Here is a 26,877-nt window from a genome sequence, read left to right on the forward strand (position 1 = left end):
AGGGTTGCAATCCGTTGCCGGTCATGAAAAAAGACAAAAAGGAAAAAAAAAAAAAAAAGAATGGGATAAATGTGCAAACACAGAGGTAAAGGGGACTGCTGATTTCCATTAAAATAAAACTTAAAAAATAAAATAGAAAATAACCTAAATGCTTTAACAATTGAGGATAGTAAAATAAATTATTACATACCCACGGACTATTCTGCAGCCATAAAAAAAGTGATAATCCATTGGGGAGTGATAGGTCAGGTAAAGGGCATAAAGAAAAATCACAGTTTGTAATAATGAATACGCTAATAATAAAAAAATTAAAAAAAAAAAAAAGATGGTCCAGCAGTACATTAATTGACATGGAACACTCACAATATATTGTTGAGTAGAAAAGCAAGTAAGAAAAGAATATATTGGGATGATCCATTTTGGTTAACAATGCTTATTTATATGAATAATTTCATTATCTGGAAGGATATACACTGAATAGTTAACAGTGACTTCACAAGGTAATGAGATTTCAGAGCACATGAATTATTTTTATTTTGCTTACTGGCATTTTCTAAATTATATACAATGACCATATATTAACTATGCTGTTAAAATTATATAAAAATAAAAACCTCAAAGACAGAGTGCTCAAATGACTAGGAATGAGATAGCAGCTGGCATTTTCTAAATTGATCTATTCTTTTTGTATCCAAAGGGATAATTTCTGCGTGTCTTGAACACATTGAAAAGTTAACTAGAAATAGGAAACACTATAAAACACAGGTAGGCTTTGGGGTTGTTGAACAGTATTATATATTCTTTAATGTTGAAAAATTATAATTTATAATTACAATTATAATTGCAAAATAGGAATAAATTCTACATCAGGCTTTGTAAATATTTTTAAACATTATTTAGTTATTTTCTCCCCATCCTGTAAAAATATATTAAGGCCATCTTTGATTTTCGCCTGTGACAAACTAAGACAAACACCAAAAATCTGGTGAAGTGTCTATTTCTTCTAGTTTTTCTCTTGAAAGTCAAAATATAAAGATTTATCCTACATTATTTCTACTTATGCAAATGTTCTTTTCTCCTTTTCCTTTGAATATAATGGCTTCACTAATACAAAGAAAAAAATCTGAAAAATTAATACTAATAACTTCTCTTTTTTTTTTGGTCTGCATATGTAAGTGAAAATATGAGCTTTTTATTCAAGCTGCATAAATATGTTCTACAATTACGGATCAGCAGAAGAAAGCAATTTCAGGGATTAACACTTCAACCATTCTTCTCCATTCATAGTTATTAACATTTATTTGCTTAACATTGTTCTCCTCCCTACAACATATACATTTTAAAAATATTAATGATCAAATTTGCATTTGTATTATTCTAGTTTTCTATATTACAGTATATACTTATTTTTTTTTTTTTTTTTTACATTTTATCCGTTTTAGATTATACTGATTTATACATTTAGCTGGGGGTGGGGGGATAGTGGGAAGGCATTGGGTGAGATTTATAACTTCTGTGTAATGCACTGAATACTAGCTGGCCCAGGGCTATAAGCTTAAATAACGCTCTTTATGCTAAAAGCTGAAAGCTACTAAATTCTATTACTATAAAAATGCCCATCTAAAATATCCAAACCCGGCATAAATGGCTCTAATCTATAAATAATGTTCAAAAACCATGGGGAAAAAAATAGAAATTAATTTGGGCCACTCCCTAGAAGTTGATATTAGTGGGATATGAAGACATCTTTACTAAGATAGGCATAAAAATATCTCACATTAAATATGGATGCCATATTTTTGACTGTGGTTTGTATTATTTCATTAAATGCAGTGTGCAAATATACAGAAACAATCATGCAGAAAGACTCCTGGCTTAAAATGTTTTAGATTTCATGGGTTTTGATAATCAACAAAAAGGCTACTAAGAATATAAACTAAATTTTCATACAAAATGTTTTAGTCAAAGACTCAAAACATATTTATATCCAAATAAAGTTTTAGAGATTCTTTATGGATATCTTATGAGTCACTAAATTGTTAAATGATAATCACAAATAATATTAGGATAATGGTTAAAGATAATAGTTTGACAGTGTCTAATTTGCTATAACAACACAATTTATATGATTTAATGGATGGTAATTGTTTTAGAAATATATTGGCATTAAAATGTAGATGAAATTAGCTCACAGATTTTTTTCCAAAATTCCTTTGAAGGAGAAATTTATTTATTTATTTATTTATTTTTTTGTCTTTTTTTTTTTCGTGTCCGGCAACGTTTTTTTTTGTCTTTTTTTTTTCGTGTCCAGCAACGGACCGCAACCCTCAGTGTCGCGCCCGTACCGGACTGGGACCGGCAACGGGATCGCAACCCTCGGTGCTGCGCCCGCCCCTCACTCACCCAGTGAGCGGGGAACCGGTCTGTATGTGGGATCCAAACCCTCGGCGGGAGCGCCGCCGCCACACTCCCAAGTGGCACACTCTACAGTGCGCCACCTGGCTGGCCCAAAATGTTTATAGTTTTGAGGAGTTCTGTCTGTTTCAGTGTTGGTACTCTTGTGTCATGCGATGACACAGCAGACACCCATGTAACTGCAACAGGTTAAGGATTGGAACGTGGCTGTCTGGACGCTGTCTGCGTCCCACCCATGCACAACCCCTTTTCTCCTCCGCTGAGGCAGCCACTAACCTGGCTTGTGTGATAATCATCCCTTCGTTTTCTTTATGTTTTCCTGAACAGCATATTTTCTAGTTTTGCCAGTTTATGAACTTTATTAAAAATGGATTCATGATCATCGTACTCTTTGTGACTTGCTACTTTCTCTACGTCATGTTTGTGAAATTACCCAAATTGTGTGTAGCCTCAGTTCATGGACCGGTCTCTATATGGGATCAGAACCCTTGGCGGGAGCGCCGCTGCACTCTCAAGCGCCACATTCTACCAAGTGCGCCACCGGGCCGGCCCAGAACTTTGTAATTATTGATAAGTTTCTCAGAAACACTCTACTTGGAAGCTATGGAAGAAATCTGAATATATTACTGAAATTTTCCAAGTTCAAAACTAACTAATAATGTTTCAAGATCAGTTTTATGAACTGTTTCTAAAAAGTGTCAAAATACCTACAGCTTTGTTTGATCACAGGATATGGTAAAGCACTAAAAAGTAATCACTTTCCAGTTTATATATTTTTTAAAAGATATTTTACATTAATTATGCCCTTTATGGAGTTTTAAAGTACTCTTTTGGTCAAGAAAATGCTGTAAAGTTGGGAGACATGTAATTACTTAACAGGAAAAGAGTATTAAAGGGCCATTATCATTATGGATTAATAAAACTTTAGTATATACAAAAAGATAACCATTTTCCTTAAAATTTTCATGTGGGCTAGAATGGAATCTTCAGTTTGGTTTAATAAAAACATAACAGTTAACAGGCTACTTAAATGCTTCTGATGCATCTTCTTTAAACATTGGGATGCAAGAAGCCCATTTGGGGACTTTTAGCAAGTTTATGTGGCTTTGCTTTTTCTTCTTTCCATGTTCCTATGTTGCATCTCTTCTAGTTAGTGGATAAAATGATAAGCCTTCCTTAACTGGTCATTAACCTAATCACATCCCTTTCTAAGAGAGAATGCAGTGACAAAGCTTTGAAAAGATGTCAACTGATTCCAGGGGTTAGTTTAGACCTCCCACGTAGGGGAATGGCTTGTCTGTCCTGGGACACTTGCCTGGAAACATATCACATATGTATGTTTTCCTGCACAAATGATCTGCTGCTAACTGGTTAATTCTCCTCTAGGTCCACTTACTGTGTGATATTGTCAATCCACTCAATTTCTTGACTCTGGGGTTTACCAGGTAGGTCACACTTACCTCCAGATTTCTAAGCGATCATGAGCCACAAATTTGAAGCAAACATAATATAAACAATACAATTTACCCACAACACAGAACAACCGTGATGACAGCAGCTCTGCATTTCCAGTTTCCCCTGACTATTCTGTCTCATTTCATCTTTTGACTCGGATATCATTACATTAATATTGAACATATCCACACTCTGTTGAGGGATTGAGTAAATTAAGAAAGGCAGTTAATTCCTAATGTGGGACATCTGTCTTGGAGGGAGCCGACATAGCATCCTGAAGTTAATGAAGGATATTGATTGAGGGATTGAGTAAATTAAGAAAGGCAGTTAATTCCCAATGTGGGACATCTGTCTTGGAGGGAGCCGACATAGCATCCTGAAGTTAATGAAGGATATTGCCTTAACAGCGCCTGGCACAAGTCATCAGTTGTCATGAAGACAGTGTATGTGAGAAGGAAGTCATCAAGGAGGGTCTCTGCAAAGAAAGAAGACAAACACAAGGTAAGCAAAGAGACGATAAAAAGGACAGCTGCTCATCCAGGGTCCACAACACTGTGCAGGACAGAAATATGATAAATGATGGTAGTGGGAGGGGTTAGAATAGGAGAATTTTAGCCACAAAATACATTATATATTAAAGTTAAGATGTGAAAAACTCCTTACATAGAATGCCTCAAGCAATGAGTTTTTTTTGTTGCAAGGCTCTCTAAACTCACAATTTTATCATTATTTTTCCCCTAGCACACCATGTATATTTGTAGGTAAAGATGTTATGGAAAACCAATGAATAAATAATGTGCTTTAAAAAGTAAATTTTATAAGATATCTGAAGTACACTCTCCAACCCTACAGGGAGTGAAGCTTTCATGTCCTAATAAATTGAGGCTTTCCCAAGCCATTTACTTAAGTCTAGGACAAAAACAATGGATTATAAAACCCAGAAGAATATCAGGTTGCAAGGCCTTTCACCTTCATCTCTCAAATGCTTCTATAAGAAGTTGGGAAAGTGATGAGTGGTTTTCTTACTATTGTGAAGAGAGATGGAGCTGAATCCAGTTAAAATTGGAGAGCAGGTACATCAAATCACAACATGTTTCTTTCTGATTCCTTTTTTCTACCAACATAAATGGGGGCCATTTTAATCACCTCTTTGCCTTGAGTGCTCTTGGAAGAGCTCAGCTTACACGGAATATGGAATTGTTAAATAGGCAAACTCTGACATGTTTCTTTCTGATTCCTTTTTTCTACCAACATAAATGGGGGCCATTTTAATCACCTCTTTGCCCTGAGTGCTCTTGGAAGAGCTCAGCTTACACGGAATATGGAATTGTTAAATAGGCAAACTCTGACCTCCAATAAAATTTCAATGTAACTTCCAATATAAAGTAATGATTTTGCCATAACAGTCTTTGTCTAGTCTCCTTAACTTAAAATTCATTTTACTATTGATTGAATTTTCATATCTTTTACATTTTGGACATCAAATTTTTAGTTACATGAAACAGAAATAAATTGTAAGAATAATGAACTTGCAAACTATTATGGACTGAATCCTATATCCCCCTCCTCTCACTTCATATGTTGAAACCTTACCACTTAATGTGATGCTATTAGGAGGTGGGGTATTTGGCAGGTAATAAGATAAGGTCATGAGGGTGGAGCCCTCATGAATGGAATTAACGTCCTTATAGAGAGTCTGTATAAGAAAGCTTGCTTCCTCTCTCCACCTCTGCCATGTGAGTACACAGCAAAAAGACTGGTCTATGAACCTTCACCAGACACTGAATCTGCCACCACCTTGATCCTGGACATCCCAGCCTCCAGAACCATGAGAAATAAATATCTGTTGTTTAAGCCATCCAGTTCATGGTACTTTGTTATAGCAGCCTGAGCTAAGACATACACTTAGTAGTAATTATGCTGTCCAAGATCTATACATTATGAATGTCTAAGTAGAAATAATTGCCTGGTACAGAGCTCTGTAGCTCTATGCTAAAGATTAAAAAAATTCCAGAATTTTTAGGAATAACCTAACATTTACTTTAAAAGTTGCTCAATGCAAACAAGGTTATACAGATGAACACAAAACTCCAATATGAGAGGTTAGTGATGACATCTACAGTTCTATATTACCTGCAGGGGCTAATTTATTTTTATGTTTTGTTTGGTGGTAGAACATCAACATAATCCTAATCACATAAGTAGGTGGTTGCCAGTGGTAATGTTAAGGGGGGGAAAAAAGCTTGCTTTTCATTTGCAAGATGCCCTTAATTAAAATGAACCAGAGGTGTCAATGAAGACTATTAGGATTTTTTTCCAAAGATATTTATTTATGATACATAACATTATTCCTCATTAGAATAATACATTTGACAAATGGCACCTAAAATGCAAAATAAGCCTAAACTTATACTATTGTATCACAGTGCAATATATTAGCAATCACTGCTCTAACTTACTATTACTCATGGCAAAAGCAAGTTCCCAAACAGATTTGCCTGAGCCCTGCTGGCACAAATTAAACCCCATACAAGAAAGCTGGGATAGTGTCACTTACCAGACAATTTCACATGAGTGGACATACACAGCCTGCATACAAAGAAGAGCTAGGAACCCACTAAAGTCTCTGTTTACAAAAACTTCATACATATGCTCAATAAGGCAGGAGAAGCTTCGTTCTAAGATCTGCCCCCAAACTCATTAGCCTGGCAACACAAGTTAATCACTGGTCATTCTAATGAAAAATTTGGACTATTTAGCATGTGCCTTTCATTACGCTTCATACATATGCTCAATAAGGCAGGAGAAGCTTCGTTCTAAGATCTGCCCCCAAACTCATTAGCCTGGCAACGCAAGTTAATCACTGGTCATTCTAATGAAAAATTTGGACTATTTAGCATGTGCCTTTCATTACAGTTTCCGAAACGGTTGAAATTCAAACCAACCATTTGCATAATGTCTGAAACCCTAGGATATTTGGAAGTGCAATTTGAAAACTATCACTCGAGGATGCTGTTGAACAGTAATTCTCATAAACTCTAATGTTTTTCTGTGCTAGATGTAGTTGATGAAAATCTTCAATCTCTCTGATTAGAAATTAAGCTGAGTTCCTTCAGCATTCAATGTAAGATATAGGAAGCAAGTACAAGAGAGTAGTCTAGAATCTATTTTAGGCTCTTCAATGGGCCCTTATGGAAGGAGCTACCAATATGCAGAAACCACTGGGTGATAGCATTGAGAATTTCACATGCTCAGTATTTAAAATGCTTGATGTGACATACAGGTTCAGACTCTTTGGGAAGTTCTTACACTTAGCTGCGTTTAATGAGGTTGGAACTATTCTCTAATCAAGACTTACTGCATTAGCAGCTGAGATTAAAAAGAATACCATTAACTTTGACATAGCCAGTAATTCCATTCCAGAACCATAGATAATAAACTGAGTGAATCTGGTTGGATGGTGGCAAACCCATTTGGCACCCAATTCAATTAATCATCTCACATATGACAATATTTTGTTAAGGGCTTTGACCGAGAAATGCTTACTTTCCCCTTAGCTACTATCATATTTAATATTCAACAGCATTTACCTAATTATCTCTCTGCCATAGAAATATTAATTAAAATAAAAACATTGAGCCTACATAAAAACAACCCCAGTTAAAATCCTAATGAAAAGAATAGTTAAAAATTCTAATAGAACAAATTCCCAATACTCCTAACTCAAATCTTTCTTTAACTACCATATTGTTGTGAAAATTTTATATAAAAAGCTTTCCTTTATTCTTTTTTCAGCATTATTTTTTTTTTGCTGTACAGATTCTTAAAGTAACTGAGTGATACGAATAAGAAAACTATAATCAAAATGATGCACTCCAAGCAAAACTACATTTTATAATAGCCATGCTTCAAAAAAAGGCTGTCCCATTGGTATTTAGAGATATTTTTAGAACCACGATGGCTATATAAATGACCCCCTGACGACTATTAGCCAACAATAGCCATTTTAGAAAGACCAGCAAATCAACTGGCATCCATATTAAAACACTAAAATTACCTATTTTATTACATACTACTTAATTAATAGTAATTTAAGACTGTAGGCAGAAAAGCATTTTTGTGTACATAAAAGCATCTTTTATTTAAAGAAATTTATAGTTGCCATATTCACTAACATTCTGAACAAAAAGATGTATTCATTTTGATTTCTAATTCTGTGACTACCTCAGTATTAACATATAAAACACTTTTCTTTAAAATTCTATTCATTAAATCAATCACCAAATCTAATCCCAAATTCTTGGCTCATCATTAAACTTCTGGGAATACCATTCCCACTCCACCAAAATAATATTTTTGTAGTGGCTTTTTGAATACAGCAAACACTCTTGCAGTATAAAAGTAACATCCTGATAATCATCAAAACTGAAAGGCAAATACTATTATAGCTTTAAGTACTATGTAAATCAAAATAAAATGTATCAATATGCTGTCAAAATCTAAAGCCTTGATAGAAATAGTTCTAAAATTCATGTCAATAATGAGCCATACATACAGGACTTTGTATACTATGTTATACAGGACATATGCTAATTTAATTTTTAAAGCATAGAAAACAATTGTCTTTTTACTGATTTTACTTGAATGTAATTTTCTTTTGTGTATCAATTAAAATACTTTCTCATCTCATTTTGAGTTTATCAAGCACTAAAAATTCCTATTATATTTCTGCAAAGCACAATCTCTAGAGCATCCTAGGGTTGAATCAAGGTGGAATAGTAAAAGGACAGGTAGAGATCCTTTTCACAGGGCTCTGTTATGTAAATGTAATCAAATTACAAAAAATTATCTAAATGTTACCAAAAGGTCTAAGCTTAACACTTTCTTTTTTTTTTTGTAAAGCAAAACCCCGAAGTCTAGAAATCATTAGGCGTATAGGGTTACTTAGGAGCAACTATAGAAATCTACCTATTATTTTTTCTACACTCATAAACAAAACGCACTGCAGTAATAAAACCACTCATCTGTTAAAGTGAATTACCAAAAAAGCAAATGAAAAGAGTTTTGACAGGCAACTGCCCATAGTAGCCATTTAATCTAAGTATGGTAATGTGAATATTCAATATTTCTATACTAACTCGTACTCCCTGAAGGACTGTTAGCAGCTTTGTTTCACCTGTATTTCTACTTCAGATGCAATGGAATTGTAGGCACTCTAAACTATGTTCTATTTAACCTTTATTTCAAGGAGCCAAGAAAAGCTTTGAACTTCTAAGGGCCTATTCCTGGCCCTGGAATGTTATGACTTACCATTATTTTTTGAGAAGCAGTGCCAAAATGTACCATGTAATTGGATTAAGCACAAATAAAAAACTTTTAATGTTCATATTTGAATCATAGATTAAAGTGCCATGCCATTAAAAGCTATGCTTCTTTCCGAGGGTGTCTTACTTTTCTGAAAGTGATATTAATGGCCTCAAACGCAGCCATTTACCACAGCTCTTAAATTCACTCAATTCCTGCCTATTTTACAATTTCACCACAGAGTTTTGCTTAGCCATTCTAAAACTACCAAATCTTAAGATCTAGTTTTATTTCTGGATATTTGTTGCAAAAGAAAGGCTTATTTCTTTAAAGTTGTTTATATATTGAACTTTAAAATTCACCCCTTGAATGAAAGGAACATAACTATAGACAGGGCTTGGGTGCACTCTTCAAATAATCAAACCCATTTTTATTTTAACTTGTAAAATTAGGCTTTCGATTCCTTTTTAATTCCACACACTGCCTTTTAAAAGTGCTGCTAGGAGGAACATAGACTAATAAACGTGTTGCTTGCCTGCCTTCTCCAGGCTCTGGCACACAGAGAAAGGGCCACGTTGGCAGGTCACCCTGGGTTTGAGAGAAGCGAGAGAGAGGTCCCTTGACTTCCCACTGTCCCAGCCCTAATCAGAGGGTTACATTATCTAGGCACAAGTATAACCTCATGCATATGTCTGCCAACCCTGTTGGGAAGCTCAGAACACAGTGTGAAGAACGCAAAGGGAATCAGAGAGCTGGAATTCTACCTGGATAGCTAAAGGCACAGCACTTCACCTCTCAGGCATTAGTTAAGTCACCTGTGAAGTGGATAGAACAACCACACCTAGCAGAGTTGTTGTGAGGATTAAATAGGATATTATATCTACAACAACTGGCAGGGAACCTGGCATACACTAGGCACGCAATAAAGACTACCTGTTCCTTATTTTCATAAAATAATTTAGCTCTTGTCACAATTCTCCAAGTGCTGCCAATCAACCAACAAAAACTGAGTACTTAGACCTGACTATGAACTTCCAAGAAGAATTGGAGGAGAAAGTGGTCATGTGACTGTGAGCAGAGGTGAACGTGAGTGTGTCTGTGGCTGAGCCACAAACCTGTGGCCTGTGGGCCTTTGTCAGTCCTTAAAGATGCTTTTTGTTAGTTGACAATATTTAAAAAATTGAAAGACCTGGCCACACCAGGCCCACATCTCACATGGCAGCCGTGGTCTTTTATGCAGAGAGCACATTCCAGTTTCTCACCGTTCTGCCCTGGCTGGCTTCCCTCATTCACTGTAACTGTGCACATGCACGTTTGTACGTCTTGTTCTATGGGATAGTTGAGAAATAGTGATAGAAGAGATAGCATTGTGTAATTGAAAAGTAAAACTAGGAAATTTGGTGGGAGCCGATGCCTGGAGGGCCTTTGAGTGCTGGGGCTCATTCCATAGGAAAAGGGAACTGAACATGAACAGAGGCTTTCAAGATGAGGAGACGAGAAATGCAGGTTGAGCTTGCTGTATCACACAGTTCGACTGGACTGGAAAATAAGGAGAGGGAGGTGAGTTTACCTGCAAACTTGCTGAGCTTGGGTTCCCTAGGTTACTCTAAGTGAAGCTATTGGGCAAAATGAGCAAAGACCAGAGCTTAACAAAGAAAGCTAGAGTTACAATTATGGGAACCACTATCTAAACACACTAGTGGAGGCTAACACGAATTCTCAGATAACACCATAGAGAAAATATGCAGTGGTCTAAGCTAAGGGTTGAGCTGGGGTGGACAGTTAACATTTAGGCAATGGTAAGAAAACGGTGAGTTAGGGGAAAGAGAAGAGAAATAGGTAGATACACATGTAATAGAAGCCAAGGAGAAAGGAGGATTGGAAAGAGAACAGATCATAAGTAGCAAACGCTGCTGGAAGGAGGTGCAGCAGAGTGGGCATTCAAAGGCTATGGGACTTGTACAAACAGTCCCTGGTCCAATGGCCTTGGAGGGATGCCCCTTGGTAAACGGTGGGGACATATTCTAGTTCGACTAAAAGAAACTAAGGATATGCTGATAATCAGTTCTCAAACCGTGTATAACCTGTTTTTTCCCCAAAGACTCTTTTTACAGTTGTAGAGCTCATTGATTAGAAACAGCAGTTGCTCTTGGCAAATGAGCCAGGAGGAAAATGATCAATCCAAGTATCCTTTTATTTAACAGTACAGATTAGAGCATGTGAACTGTCATGGGTATAAAACCTTCAATACCAATCTGCCAACATCTACCAAAAAAAATTAATATCTGGTTCCAAGATTCTCTCAGTCTCACATAACTGAGTCTCACATAACCTCTCTGAGCCGCTGCGTGCTTGTGTGACTGACACCACATAGTGCATTCTTAAGACACAAACTGTGTTCCTAAGAACTTGTCAACTAAACACTCCAAAATTTCCAGAAACAAAGAAAAATGAGGCACGTTTATTTCAAGCAATTAATAGTCATTCTAATACGTGAGTCAACTTAGGACAAGATGTGACATTTTTACCTCTCAAGCATCATGAGGAATCTATATGATCAGCTTCCTTTCAAAACTTGAAATACATCATCATTCTGAATGTTAATTCTTTTTTAGGTCACTGTGAATCATCAGCATTGAATTTCAGAAAAGTAAAATTTTATTTTTTGTTTCTGCTTAACAGAAATTCTAGGAATATTAGGGAGAAGTTATATTCCTCAAAGTTTAGCAATGGATAGTCAACTGCCTTTTTTAAAGCTAAGGATTGAAATGATAGCTAGATGTAGTAGAGATAAAAAATAATCTACAAAGTTTACTAAAGTAAACACAACTAAGCACAATTAAGCCTCTCTCGATTCTGGCACAAGATCTTACACAAACCAAAACTTCCAGTATAAGAAAATTTACTCTAATGTACTACCTAGATTTAAAACTATTTCTAGGACAAATATATCAACCAGTGACTGACAGCAGGCAAGCTTTTGGGTTGTGGTTTCCAGAGTAGGCATTAGAGCATTTTCAATAACACACAGCTGCTTTCTTTCTCACATAGGTGAAAGGGAGACTTGAGGTTTAGGGTCACAAAGACAGGTTTGGCCAGCAACCATTTACTGGACAAGTCTGACTACAGGCTGCGCACTGCGCTCTCCGCCATGGACAATGCAAAGCTGTTAGCAGGGTTTGATTGGTGAGATAATTAAAGGACCACAGAAGGCAGCCTGCAAGCCCCAGGCTGATGAATAGTCCCTTCATGTGAATGTCTGAGCAAGCCTCCCCACCCCAATCCCTGCCCTCCCCCACATTAGCCCGAGAGAACCCCAAATTTGCTTTGAGCCACAAGCGTTCACTGGGCTCACTGGGTACTGAGGAAAAGTAGGGGAGGGAAAATGACAGCAGCCACTCTATTTGAAAAGAACCACAGCAGTCAACCTTATTTATTTTTTAAATTACATTTTTATTTTAATTTTTATTTATTGCTGTGTGCTGGTACTAGGAGCTTTACCTACACGATCTGTACTCCTCATGTCCACCCTAGCAGGTGAATCTTATATTCTTTTTCAAGATGATGACACTGAGGCTGAGAAAAATAAGGTGCATAGTACTCAAGGCTCCTCAGAAGGTAATGTCGGAACGGGCCTGCGTCTCAAAGTCAACAGAGCCCCACCTCTGTCTCTCTCAGTGAACTACGCTCTCCTGAGGGTGTGGATCCAAAAAGTCCACACTGGGGTGTGGGGGGAAGAAAGTGCAAGAAAGTCACGGAGTCTAAGACAAGGAAGGAGTCAGACACAGGAAATTGGTATTTTTATTGGCCTTGAATTGCCAAAGATGCCCCTATGAAGCTGTTTTCTAAGTGCCAGTATGCTAGTTTCTTTATTCCTACTCGAATTTTATTTTGTTTTTATTTTCTAGTGAACACATGGCCATAGCAAACTGATGTAAGAGATCAGACAATTTTCTTTTCTAAAGGTAGAACTGACAATCATGTGGAAGGATTAAGATAGTCCACAAATTTACAATGCTTTTAACTTGTTTTTTTTTTTTTTTTTCCTTTTTGTCTTTTTTTGTGTCCGGCAACGGATCGCAACCCTCAGTGTCGCGCCCGTACCAGACCGGGACCGGCAATGGGATCGCAACCCTCAGTGTCGCACCCGCACCTCGCTCGGCCAGTGAGCGGCCAGTCTGTATGTGGGATCTGAACCCTCGGCAGGAACGCTGCCGCGCTCCCAAGCGGCGCACTGTAGCAGTGTGCCACCGGGCTGGCCCCTAAAAAAATTTTTTTAACGAAAGGCCAAACCATAAAATTCTTCCTTTATCTTGACAAACTTCTCCATATTAAACATTACAGAGACTGAAAATCATATTTTGTTCACTCTTTCCTAAATCAAAAGAATTCAAAAAAAATTGACTTCCATGTCAAAGCCTTGGTGGTCTACCAGCCCAACAATTAGATAAACATTAAATATGCATCAACTGTCACTGACCAAGGTTTTTTTTTAGGCTAACATTTATTTTTAGTTCCTTTAGGCTAAATGTACTCATTCCAATTCCTTTGCCTCAAATGGCTGTAATAGGTCCATTTTGTTCTGATTCAAAATAAGTGTTCTACTCAAGCCAACCAAGGACAACATTAGGCGTTTCTCTTACCATTGAAGTCATGTGATTCATAATGACACACTACAGATATGTAATGCGCACATGAGTTCTAAACTATCATCAAGAATATAAATATAAAATATAACATAATAAAAAGAAAAAACTTTTTCAATACCCAATACACCAACTGGGTGTCCTATAATTCAATACTGAAACTAACTACCTGGAATTAGCGCAGACCCCACAGGTTAAGAGCTCAAGTCACACAAGACTGCCCCCTACTTTTGATGCCAAGCCCAAGTTCCAGATCGTCACCTGTACTTCTGACCAACTGGCTATAAATTGGGGGTTCTCATGAACCCCTCCTCAGGTTTGATAATTTGCTATAATGGCTCACAAAACTCAGGGAAACATTTACTTTCATTTTATTATAAAGGCTTATTCTAAAAGATATTGTAAAGGATACAGATGAACAGTCAGGTGAAGAGATACATAGGGCAAGGTCTGAAAGGGTCCTGAGCACAGAAGCTTCTGTCCCCGTAGAGCTGGAGTTCACTAACCCAGAAGCTCTCCCCATTGTTCAGATTTCTATGGAGGCTTCATTATGTCAGCATTTGATTAAATCATTGGCCATTGGTGATTAAGTCAATCTTCATCCCTCTCCTCTCCCCAGGAGTCAGGGGTCAGGGGTTGGGGGTGGGGTGTGGCTGAAAGTTGCATTCATCTAGTCAAGCCTTGGTCTTTCGGGCCACCAGCTCCTATCCTGAAGCTATCTAGAGACCCCAGCCATCCACAATCATATTAGCATACAAAAAGATACTCTTATCACTCTGGAGATTCTAAGGTTCACAGAAGCTCTTGTGTTAGGAACCAGGCACTAAGACCAAATATTAAAACAAAAGATTCTTCCTTACCAGCCAGCTGCCAAAAAACCCAAAAAACAAAAAACAAAAGATGCTCCTATCACTCAGGAAATTACATGGGTTTTAAGAGCTCTGTACCAGCAACCAGGGGCAGAGATCAAATATGTATTTCTTATTACGTCACCATAATATTATATACAATTATATACTATAAGCTATTCTTATAAGAACAAATTTAATTTATGCCATTGTTTAGAAAAAACCCACTTCTTCCAAGCTATAATATATAAAATATTTCTTAGTATATGTTTAATTTCTTTTATGAAAAATATTTCTAACAACTCCTAGGAAGAATTTTGGAGTGAATAATATAGAATTCTCCAACATGAATTCAATAGCTCAAAATCAGACATGAGAAAGGTACTTAAAGCTAAGTAAACCTTGCATGCTAAGAACAGATGAGATTATTATAAATATTCAGTTGTTGAGGAGAATATAAGACCTAATTCAAACAACTTTATAGGCTTTAAAAAAATTATACAATGCTTTAAATCATGGTATGTTTATACTTCTTTGAAGAAACAAATATATAATTATGGCCTTGGGTCTATAGTATTAAAACAAGCTCTCATAAGCTTCTATTTATAAAATTACATGCCATTTTCCCATTCTTTAGGAATCAAACTTGGGGTTTTTTCTGGGCATATTGCTCCCCAGACATTTTAAAATCAAAACAAAACATTACATTTTCCAGCTTCACTTGCAGCTAGATGTGACCACAAGATTAAGTCTTGGTCCCAAGATAAAAGCAGAAGCCATGTGTGATGGGCAGGTGTGCCCTGCATGACTTCCTCCATCCTGCTTCCTGAACAGACATGCTAGTATCAACATGGGCCTATGAGGTGAAGGGCAGACTCTAGGGATATTGGAGCAAAGAGCTGGAAGGAATCTCAGTACCGACTGATGTCAGAGTGGCCTTACCATCTCTGGACTGCATTTCTCCATATGTATTTTCATGTGAGAGAGAAATACATGTTCACATGTTTAAATCGCAGTTAGAGTTTTTCTCTTATATACAGCCATGTCTAATCACAAATAATGCATTTACAGTGAAAATTTTCAGAAGCTCAAGCACATGATCAGTAATATGACCTGGTTTCTCAAGCTTCCCAATTATCAAAAGTAGGAAAAGTATACTTAAAGAGTAATAAGTATTGTGAATTTATCCTGATTGATCTTATTACTGTGAGTTTTTAGAACATGCTGATGAGCACATTTGCCTCGCCTTTTTTTTTTTTTGAAAGAACAAACATCCTCCCTAGGAGACTCTCAAACAGTGTAAACTGTCATAATAACTCTGAGATGTGCACACCATGCCAATCGATATTGGCAGAACTTGAGCTTCCAGTACATGAAAATGGCTTGCGATGCCTTCAAATTTAAATCAAGCTGAACCAAGACATGAGAGGTCATATTTTATGACCTCTCTAAAACATGACATGAGAGGTCATATTTTATGACAACTCTGGGGAAAAGAGACAAAATTAGGATGAAAAGATCACCCTGCTCTTTTTTTTTTCTCCCTAATAAAGCACATGACATAACACAAGAGTTAAGATAGCTATAAGCCTGCTACATAAAAGCAAAATATGTGATATCAACCAACACAGGAAGAAAAATTAGGGGAAAAAACCGTAGCTTGCCTAAATCTCTCTGCGTTCCTAACAGATATACTTAAAGCACACTGAAAGAGATATTAGAATAAGGGAAATAGCAGAAGCTCATACACTCATTCACTTAAAACTATGTTTACTTTAGACTGAGAAATATCCAACCAGTTATGCAATGGGCAATTTTAACTTGTATTCTTCATGCTCACACTAAGTTAATCTCATTTAAAGGATTAAAAGACTTCAAAGTTAGAAGATTCACCAAGTATCCTATATGCCTAGTATAGACAAACCACCAAGTCTGAAGCGAGAAAGGCTACAGAATATACCCGAAAATGATTATTTATCATTATTTAGATTATGACATATTTTGGAATGTGTTTTTGGTTTAGTTTTCTATACTTTCTGTTCACGCATATTTAACAATTCTGTCTAATTTCATATTTATTTCTGAGAGTTGAGGGAAGGACTGCTGGCCAAGAAGCAGCCATAAAAAGAAGGCAAAGAGCTGCTAACAGAAAGAAAAGAATGGGTTCAATTGCAGAGCAAGAAAAGAATAGGTTCAATTGCAGAACAAGGAAGCCCCAGGGCAGAAAAATGAGGATAATGGGAAATGGGAGGGGAAGGTTATAGAGAGAGAGAGACTGCAAAGAGAAATGAGGAAATGCTCTATCATGGATACATTAAAGGGAAAAATTTCTCCTGCACAAAGACTGTCCGTTTTAGACACGTGTGTGTCAGTTACAACAATTCAGTGACATTACACCCTTTAAATGAGGCAATAATTTGATTGAAACACTCTGGGAGAGATTAACATGCAGTGATTATAATCAACAAATTGACATCCGCTAACATTCCTTCCCCACACTTACAAGACTCTCTGAAGTACACACTCTTACTCAAAAACACACTTTTTGCCCTGTTTGCTGACAGGATGTTAAATTTTACTTGAGGAGGATGTCTCAAGCATTTTAAAATTCAGAGGAGGACATCTGATGATCTCACTTTACATCCATCAACTGTCTCGGGAGATGATACAAGATCTCTGAGATGGACAGAGAAACATGGGGAGAGACAGTTTTTACAACCTTTGACATTGTCTTAAACAGATTCAAGTAATTTCAGTTGCTGATATTAGAACAAAACTATCATTTTGCTAAAATTACTAGGTTGTCAAAATTGTTATTGACAATATATTGTCTCCATGAATTTTAGTATCTGTTGTTCCTTTCAATTTGCTACTCTAGAAATGCCTGATTTACATCACACATTTAAACAAGTCAGCTGGACACTGACAAAATCACATGTTTCTAATAAAGTACAACCTTAACTATGCCAATAGACCCAAAACATATTGAGAAAATACGGTTGTTTTAAAAATTCTGAAATTTGAGAACAGAATTTTCCTTTTAAAAGAACAAAACCCTAGTTAGCACTAAACTGAGAAACTGTGCTGTAGAGATTATTTTTCCAAAGAACTATAGCAGAAAAGAAACAGAAGCAAACTTCATCCTTGAAGGGTAGATATTAAGGAGACAGAATATAAAGAGAAAATTAAACAAGCTGTTATCTGTCTCAAGTTTATTTTTATGAGAAAAAAATAACGAGTCTTACTGAGATTTGTGTTTCAAAAGCAATCTTTATCCTATGTCAAACTATATAGATTTAAGCCAATATCTTATTCATATAATAAAACTGAAGACAATTATTAGGACCTCATAATTCTACTATGTGACTTATTGGACAAGGCCATTCGATTTTGTATTTGAAATAGATTGTAATCATATATATATGTGTACATATATTTGGGGGGTGGGGTAGCAGGCCAGTACAGGGATCTGAACGCTTGACCCTGGTGTTGTAACACCACACTCTAACCAACTGAGCTGACAGCCCAAAAATGTCTTTTTTTTTTTGGCAGCTGAATAATCATACCCTTGACCTTTGTGTTGTCAGCATCATGCTCTACCAACTGAGCCAAACTGCCAGCTAATATATTTTGATTCTTTGAAAATTAACAATTCATGTACTTACTTATGGCAACTCTCAGTATTCCAGAATATTTTATTTGTAATAATTTATTTTCTAGCCATTCTAGAAAATTAGAAATGTAATGAACTATGAAGAAAGAAATAACTAAGTTTCCCTACGGAAGTCTAAAAGGTAAGTATCAAGTAGGGCATTTGAGGTGAAAGGAAAGCATTTCAGGTGAAGCAAATAAATATAAATAAAGCAAATAAAGCACATAAAATGTGCAAATGTGAATAAAGGAGAAAGTCCATTCATTGCTCCATCTTCCATAGTGGCTGCAAATTAGACAGGGAAGCAGAGTTGAGAGGTTAAGGTCACCACTGGGACTGACCTTAAAGAAATAGGCAGTTATTTGTATACATCATTTAGAACACAGTGGGAAGCAAACTTTCAAAGACTATCTCATCTTCAGCATCTAGGACAAGGACTTCACTCTAACCCTTCAAAAAGTGGTTGATATTTTCCTTCAAAGTATGTAAAGAAGAAACGCCATAAACTTTTGTTGAGATGCCCAAGTTTTTCACAATCCTTATAGTTGGGAAGTTAAGGATCTCATTTCTAAGGCAATTCTTTTCCCTCATGTACTCCATTTTCCATTCACTATCTCCAGATACTCTTGAAATTAATTTCCCCTAGCCCTAAAATATTTGTTTCCAGTGTGCTCCAGACTTACACTTGAACTTTCCCTTTACAAACTACTGTAAAGTGGTCACCTTTTTATGGCAAAAAAAACACACCTAGTAAGCCAATTATAATTTCCCTTTAACATTACAGCTTTAATTACCCAATGTTTTATTTTCTACTTAAATAAATATGCACACACCCATATATACACATTACAGTAAATTACAACCATGGGCACAGAATAAACAAGGGTGGAAACTGAAAGACAATCATATTTTTATATTTATGTATATTTGGCAGCTGGCTGGTATGGGATCTATCTGAACCCTTCACCTTGGTGTTATCAGCCCCACACTCTTCTCAACTGAGCTAATCAGCCAGCCCTGAAAGATATCCATAAAATTAAAAGTTTAATAAAATAGTTCATCTCTTCACACAGTTCACTATAAACACTGGGTAATCACTAAATAAACTATTCTATGTTTCTCCGAAAACTTTAATCTCATTGGAAAACTGACACTTTTATTACCTTTCATACTGAGATCATTTGTAACACTGAAATTAAAATTCAGCTTATAAACTATAGCTCAGATGTGGAGTAAACATGAAAATGATGTGATTTAAAAACATGTTTTCCAATGACCCATTCTCATTCTAAACAGGGATTGTTTCCCTGAAAGTTATGCTATACTCCTACTACTTTAATTACATGACTATTCTTACCCTTTAAACATCTTCCTTTGGCCATTAGTTATACTGTAATCAAAACTTCCACATTTCCATTATTAATCAGTGTACATTAATGACCTTATGCTTCAGCTCCGTCTCACTTCATTTCATCTTGCTTCATTACCAACAAGGGTATTAATTAACCCACAATCTATTGGCAGTGTAAAAGCATCAATTCCCTTGTTATCATACATAATATTGCATGTTCAAAGGTGGAGTGAATAGATTAACCCAGAAGATGAACACCTCAAACACCTCGAATGAAATCCACAGTCAAAATCTGATTTTTTAATCACTTCTCATTTGAGTGGTCCGATAGAGTGTCAGCTGGAACTGGTACCCTGCCTCCCACCACCTCTTTCTTTAACCTTTCTGAAGCAGTTAGCTCACCCAGTGGCCATCCTCTTCACAGCTGGATGCCAAGAAGCAGGTCTTTGTGCTGGAGATTAGATGGCTCTTAAGTGGGTGCTGAAGCACCTGATTTAGAGTTTATAGCTTGAGCTGAACGGTAGATTTTTACTTCAATTATGCCTTTCATCTATGACTCCAGTCTCTAACAAAAACGATCTTTGAGATAAAGCTAGGAATATATCTGGGTTCATTTCCAGATTCAAATGTTCACTCAATTCCTGAAGCAATTTGATTTACTTCTCTACTTCAGCTTCTATGTCCATTAAATGGGGATAATTGTCCTCCACGAGGATCCATCTAATGGGATGAGGTCTGGATAAATGAACCAGTGTCTTGAGTCATTGAACCCTGGCTCTCAGATTTGGAAGGGGCCTCAAACGTTATGGGGTCTAAGGCCTCTTTTTTATAAATGAGGCAACTGAGAAGAAAATTGCTACACAATTCTAATTATCTCATTACTTTGTCAACATTAATTTATAAACTCTCCAAATGCTTCAATTATGGATAGCAAATACATTCTATTCTCCGTATTAATAATTAGGAGAGAAGCTAAGGGAACTGCCAGAGAACCAAACCAAACCAAAACAAACAAAAACCACAGAACAAACATTACAGAGCAGACCAGAAACCATATTCTAACGTGAGCACTTTTACTCCTACTTCACACCATCTTGGAGACGTTTACTGTCACTGTGGATAGTTGTTTCAAGTCTCTGCTTGTTTATCAGGGAAAACAAGCCCTTACTGAACTGTGGTGCTCTTCATCTGCATCTGAGGCACACCCCGGGCAGCTGGAGTTTGCACTAATGAATTCAGTCTTTCAGTGATTTGTTGTTGTTATTGTTGTTAGCATGTATGCAAACAAAATTAACCTAATATTTAAAAGTGACAGTCTCATAATGCTGAAAAAGACCTCAAGTGGCAACCTAGTCTAGTTATTTGTCTTAGAAAAAGCTATGTTCACAATTTAAGATGGTAAAAGGCTAATATCCTTATCAAAATATTTCCAAGCATGTAGATTCTATGGCTTTAACAGTAGCTATGAGCTCCTATTTACCACTAGGTATACCTATACTAGGTTCAAATTTCCTTTTATTTATTTTATGTTATTTCTTTTATTTCAATTAAATCTATTTCTTTTGGTTCTAAACTTTGTTCAATATGACCAGAAGATTCATGTTAATTCTTAAAATACTTTAAATACATTAAAATATCCTCTAGCTTTTTATTTTTAAAGACAAGTGGCTATAATTATCCTAAACTTGTGCCTGCAATGACACTGGTTAGATAGCACCCATTATTTCATATACAATATTTTCCTATTTATTTTGTTTATTGCCTGATTCCCTCCAATAGAATATAAGCCTCATGAAGGTAAGGAGTTTGTCTATTTTGTTTTCAGCTGTATCCCTGGCTTTTGGAACAATGTCTACACAGTAGGCGGTTAAAGATATGTACAGATAGAATGAATGAATTAAATTTTCTAAGATATTCATTCAGGTGCATATAGAAACTGAATAATTAAAAATGTACTGTTACACTTTTTACAGAAGCAATATGTAAAGTTAAAAGTTAAGGAATTACATGGAAATAGTTAATGTTCATATAAGAGATGGGATGTAGTATATATTTCATCACTGAGGGAAACTGCTGCTTTTCTCCTGCAACAGACTGTTTCTGAATATCCCAAAATGGCCTGGTAATAAAAATCTGCAAATAGATTTTACTAGCAGGTGATAAATCAAAGCTATTCTTTGAAAATGTTATAGCATAATTTCTCAAAGGAACTTAAAGTTTCCCACTGGACAAGGTTATATAAAAACATACTTAAATCATCACCAGGCATGGCCACTGAGTCTTGGATTCAAAGCTTAATATCCCATCAACATCCTAACTGCTCTATGGGGCTAAAGAAATGCAGCAGTAGTGTGAAGCAACATGAAGTCAGACCAAATTCCCCAAGCTCCTGTGCGATAGCTAAGTGACGGTGCTTTCAGCATCTTGCAGGTCTCCCTCCAATCTAGAATTGATGGTTCTGTGACATACTTTGAAAAAAAAGAGAATACAGATCCCTTTGAATCAAAGAGTTTTAGTGATGAGAGACACTTCAGAGATCATGCTCAGGTCTTAGGCTGGTTTATTAAGGGAGCCCAGACAAAAAAGAGAATACAGATCCCTTTGAATCAAAGAGTTTTAGCGATGAGAGACACTTCAGAGATCATGCTCAGGTCTTAGGCTGGTTTATTAAGGGAGCCCAGACCTAGGATTCAAGGCTTTAGAATCTCAGTTTAATACTCTTTCTACTCTGCTATGTGCATTTTCTCCTTCCTTAAAATATTATTTAGTACAGAACTAAGCATTCTTGGCTGCGAAACCTAAGGACCACCCAGAGATTTTTGTAGTGTGACAGAATCCTTACAAAAATCCAAATGGGTTTTGTTAACTATATCATCACCTCCGAATTCCAAGACTTGAGAAACCAAACAGTTGTGTGTCCTGTACCTCTGTCCTCTCTAATTGTGTCCTTTTTATTCAAAAACTACTTCATCGGATGAACGTGCAGTGCAGGTTTGTGAATTATGAACTTCTTAGGTTCCAGAGGCTCCAGGGCAGGGACCAGTAGACATGAGACTGGACGTACAGCCCTGGACAGGGAAGGAGAAGGGGAGGTGCAGAGAAGGGGGAATGATCCCCTAACTCTTAGAGGCAAATGTGTATTTATAAGTATCAGAAACCTGAATTAGGCCTTTTAAAAAAAGGAAATGAGACAAAGCCACTGTTGTATTTCAGAGGCTTTCAAACCCAGCTACATATTAGCATCACCTGGGGAGCTTTTAAAGCCCATAGGCCTAGGCCCCAATTCAGGCCAATTGAATCAGAATCTCTGGGCACTGATATGTTTTTAAAAGTGCTCCAGGTGCTGCTAATGTGCACCCACAGATAAGCGACACTAGTCTATTTGTTATATGACATTACAGAAACAAAAAGATATAAATACAAGATCATTCCATGTGCCTATCAATTGTACAAAATCATGGACAGACTTACCACCATCTAAAAATTTCTCTACCTACTCTCAAAAAGTTTTAGTCCTTCAAAGGCCATGCTGCTACAGGGAGAAGGTCTGGCATTACAGTCTGGCAACCTGGGAGAAGCTTGGAACAGTACCCAGCATTGTTCCAGAAATCCTAAAAGGCAAGGTAAGCAAGAAAGCAGTTCACCTAAACTGCCTTCTTCTATCTTTCCAGTGATAAGAAGAAGAGCATTCCTAATTTTCCTCCACAAAAATCACGTACCCTGGGCTTATTATGAGACTGGTGCTGGCAAAGTAGAAGATAAAAATGTTAAGAAAAAAAGGAGGTGCCTTGTCCTAGCTTTACTCAAGGTTTTGTCATTGCAATGACCTAAAAAAAGCCACTAAACTGACCATCAAGAACTTTTGGACTCTCAACTGAGTGAGACACATCTGTAATATAAAGCAGGCACTTTCACAGAGGTTGTTGCCTCTTGAGAACAGTAAGGGACTCAATTCCTCAGTCACGAGCTCAACCTACTGATGTGCTGCTAAAAGCAAACCACTGATACTGAGGCATCCATGAAATAATCAAGACAGGCTGCATAGACATTTCCACACCAATGCATATTAATAGAATAAACTGAATGATAACCTCATGAAGTCAAAAAAAAAAAAAAAAGCAGCAACACCTTAGAGAAATTGGGTCAGGCCTAATGAGAATCAGCTGGTAGGCTTTACCTATTCCTACTATCCTATTCTGTTTGCTTATTTTTCTTGAAGACCTGTAATCATAGGTGCATTTTCTTTGAAAAAATGAATTAAGAATAAGGAAATGTGAAATAATGTATTTCTTCCTGTGTTTTCCCCAAGGTAATCCATCATAACGCAGATTCAGAAAGAAAAATCCATAAGAAGGTTTTTCTCTATCTAATCCATCTGATACACAGTTTTCCCCCTGCTTTGAAACAGAAATCATTATGCCCAATAGCAGCATCTCTAAGCAAAACATACTTTATCCTATCCAGGGATAGGCTGGACAGGAGCAGTAAACACTGCAAACCACAACAGAGCAGGGCTGGTGGGGTCCAGACTAGCTCCTCCACCCCTGCAACCCTTCCGCTCACAACTCCTTGTTTTTTTCTTGCCTTCCTTATAATTCTCCCAGACTGGGAATGCCCAATGATGTCTGCCCTATTTCTGGGAAGATGAAAAATAGAGCTGCAGAAACTGCTTGATTTTCTCTAACATTTCAAAAATTTTCAAGTCAGAACCTGAACCTCAAAAGAAATCTTTGAAAACAGCTTCGATCACTTTCCGAGTTCACAAATAAATATCCAGTTACCAAACTCAAATAGCTTTTCCATTTTATACAATGAAGAATTAAGGGACAAAGGAAGAAATGTTGAAAAATTTAGATTACAATGAATTTCATTGCTGCTGGTTTGGGAGCGTTATTGCTAATCGGCAAACAAAAGGGAGATTATCATAGATTAGTGAAGATTTCAAAGCTGGCTACAGAGGAAGATCCAAGAACTTGGTTGGTTTACTTGTTTCTTGTCAGTATTTCCCATTCATCTTCTATATTTGAAAATTCACTCATTCATTCATGTGTTCCTTCATTCCACAGACACCACTGGATGACTCTTTTTGCCTGGTACTCCCAGGAGAAAGGTATTCACCTAGGGATTATGAAAATACGGTATGCACCTATGGGATTATGAAAATACATATGGTAGATGTGTATGGATCAAATCATTTAGAAAAAACATTAATGCTTTTCGGTATCTCTAAATTATTTTTGCATTTAAAACTCAGCTTGATTTGGTGATATTGTATGGCTGTTTTCTATTCCATTCTTGATTCAAGTAGCAACATAAATGCCTTACCTCAATAATGCTTTTCGGTATCTCTAAATTATTTTTGCATTTAAAACTCAGCTTGATTTGGTGATACTGTATGGCTGTTTTCTATTCCATTCTTGATTCAAGTAGCAACATAAATGCCTTACCTCAATAGCCCTGGCATTTTCCTTCCTATTCCATTCAATTCAGTAAACATTTTCCACTTGCATGCTAACATCAATTAGTAATCACTTCTGTTGATTATCCTACGGGAATATAGAAGGCCTCCTCTGTGGGGTCCTGCACCTACATTTTCTCAATTAAGTGGCTTTTGTGGAAAAGAGATGAGAAATTACTGCCATCTCCTGCTTGGTTATCTTCCCCAGCCTCTGGTGGGTACGGGAACGTAGGAACATAAGAATCCAGAACAGGTTAATCCAGCCTCCAGGAGCATTTATTTCCTCCTATGTACCCTTTCCTCCTCACTGCCACCAGGGCCATGTGGAGGGCCACCATATGGCTCCACCCTGCCCCATATGGCTCCACCTCCCTAAAAGGGGTGCTCAAGAGCATAAAAATGCTGCTGTATACTTTTATTGCAGCCCTTTATTTTCCTCCATCTGTCTTCCATATGGTTTATGCGGCTCTATTAGGCTCTTGCACACACAAGTCTTTGATAATGAGGGTCACCAGTCTGGCCAAGAGCTAGAATTCAGTTCTGTCAATGACAAGGAGCGTCAATCACTTTTAGTATCTGACTCACTTAGTGTTCAAACTATTAATAACCACTTTTCTTCAATTTGCACACAAAATTTATTTTATTTTATATATATTATGTTTCTTCTAATGTTATCAACAAAAACCACAATGTGGCTTTTCTGTTGTTTATTCCAAGTGCTATACTTGAAGTTCTGAAGAGTTACATGTGACTTCCACTTAGGGGTCCCTATTATATGAGGGAACTTCAAAAAGTTTACAGAAAGATTTGTACCATCTTTTAATTCTATTTTTCCATGAACTTAAAGTACCCTTTTATTCACAGTCATTCTCTCCAAAGTTGACTTTTTCATTTTCATAAAAGTTTCCTTTGATGGAAGGAAAAGTTACCATTTTTTTCCTTCAAATGTCTGCAAAACTCTGAAGTTTCTCATGTGTCCTCCCCTCAAACTCTGAGGAAATGAGCAGGAGTCAGGTGAAGCTGACCACAATTGGCCCCTTCCTACCCTGCTTAGGTTAGTGCTACAGGGTTAAGCCACTGAGTCCTGGTCCTCTTTTCTTTGTGAGCATGTGGCCAAAGTGACATCTTTGATCCCAGGGTTAGAAAAATTGAGAAGAAAGCTGGAATAAAAGTGCACATTTTTATGGCCATGCACATTTCCATTTCTCAATAGGAGGCAACTCCTGGCTTAAGTAACAGTGATAAGGGTGATTTGTCATGCCAGCATTAAATAGTGAGAACTTTTTAGTGAGTACCTGAGCCACTTTACTTAAAAAAAAAAAAAAAAAAAAGTGCACAAACAATGACAATTAGAAAGAAAGAAAAAAGAAATCCAGCTAGGCTTTACTAGGCTTTAATAATTTCTATGCTTATTAATACAAGGCTACTTTTAAAAGTTTGTGGAAAAAAGGATTTGTACTATCTTTCAATTCAATTTTTCCACGAACTCTTCGAAGTACACTAGTACATGCAAGTTGTTTAGTGGAAAGCATGCTTTAAAATGAGGTAAGAGATTGGAGAGATTGAATGCTTTCCTTTTTGAGGGGGTGGCGGGGGCTGACCCGTTTGGGGATCGGCACCCTTGACCTTAACACCATGCTCTAACTACCTGAGCTAACCGGCCAGCCTGGATGTTTTCTTCTTTTTCATAACACCACAATTCTATTCTACAATATAAGACTTTGTATCCGGGTCATATGAGGGAGCTT

At 36.8% G+C, this 26,877-nt stretch overlaps 1 protein-coding gene across 1 annotated transcript in view; it reads right to left on the reverse strand.

The window, feature by feature from the left end:
- The window catches only part of RAPGEF5 (Rap guanine nucleotide exchange factor (GEF) 5), a 127,249-nt gene that overhangs the window by 52,964 nt on the left and 47,408 nt on the right, over window positions 1-26,877 (reverse strand). Inside the window, exon 6 of the mRNA XM_008588925.1 lies at window positions 4,267-4,345. Within this exon, the coding sequence (XP_008587147.1) occupies window positions 4,267-4,345 (79 nt within the window). The remainder of the gene's footprint in view (window positions 1-4,266; window positions 4,346-26,877) is intronic.

Source organism: Galeopterus variegatus, unplaced genomic scaffold (genome assembly GCF_000696425.1).
Source record: "Galeopterus variegatus unplaced genomic scaffold, G_variegatus-3.0.2 Scaffold5107, whole genome shotgun sequence".
In the NCBI taxonomy this organism is placed as follows: Eukaryota; Metazoa; Chordata; class Mammalia; order Dermoptera; family Cynocephalidae; genus Galeopterus; species Galeopterus variegatus.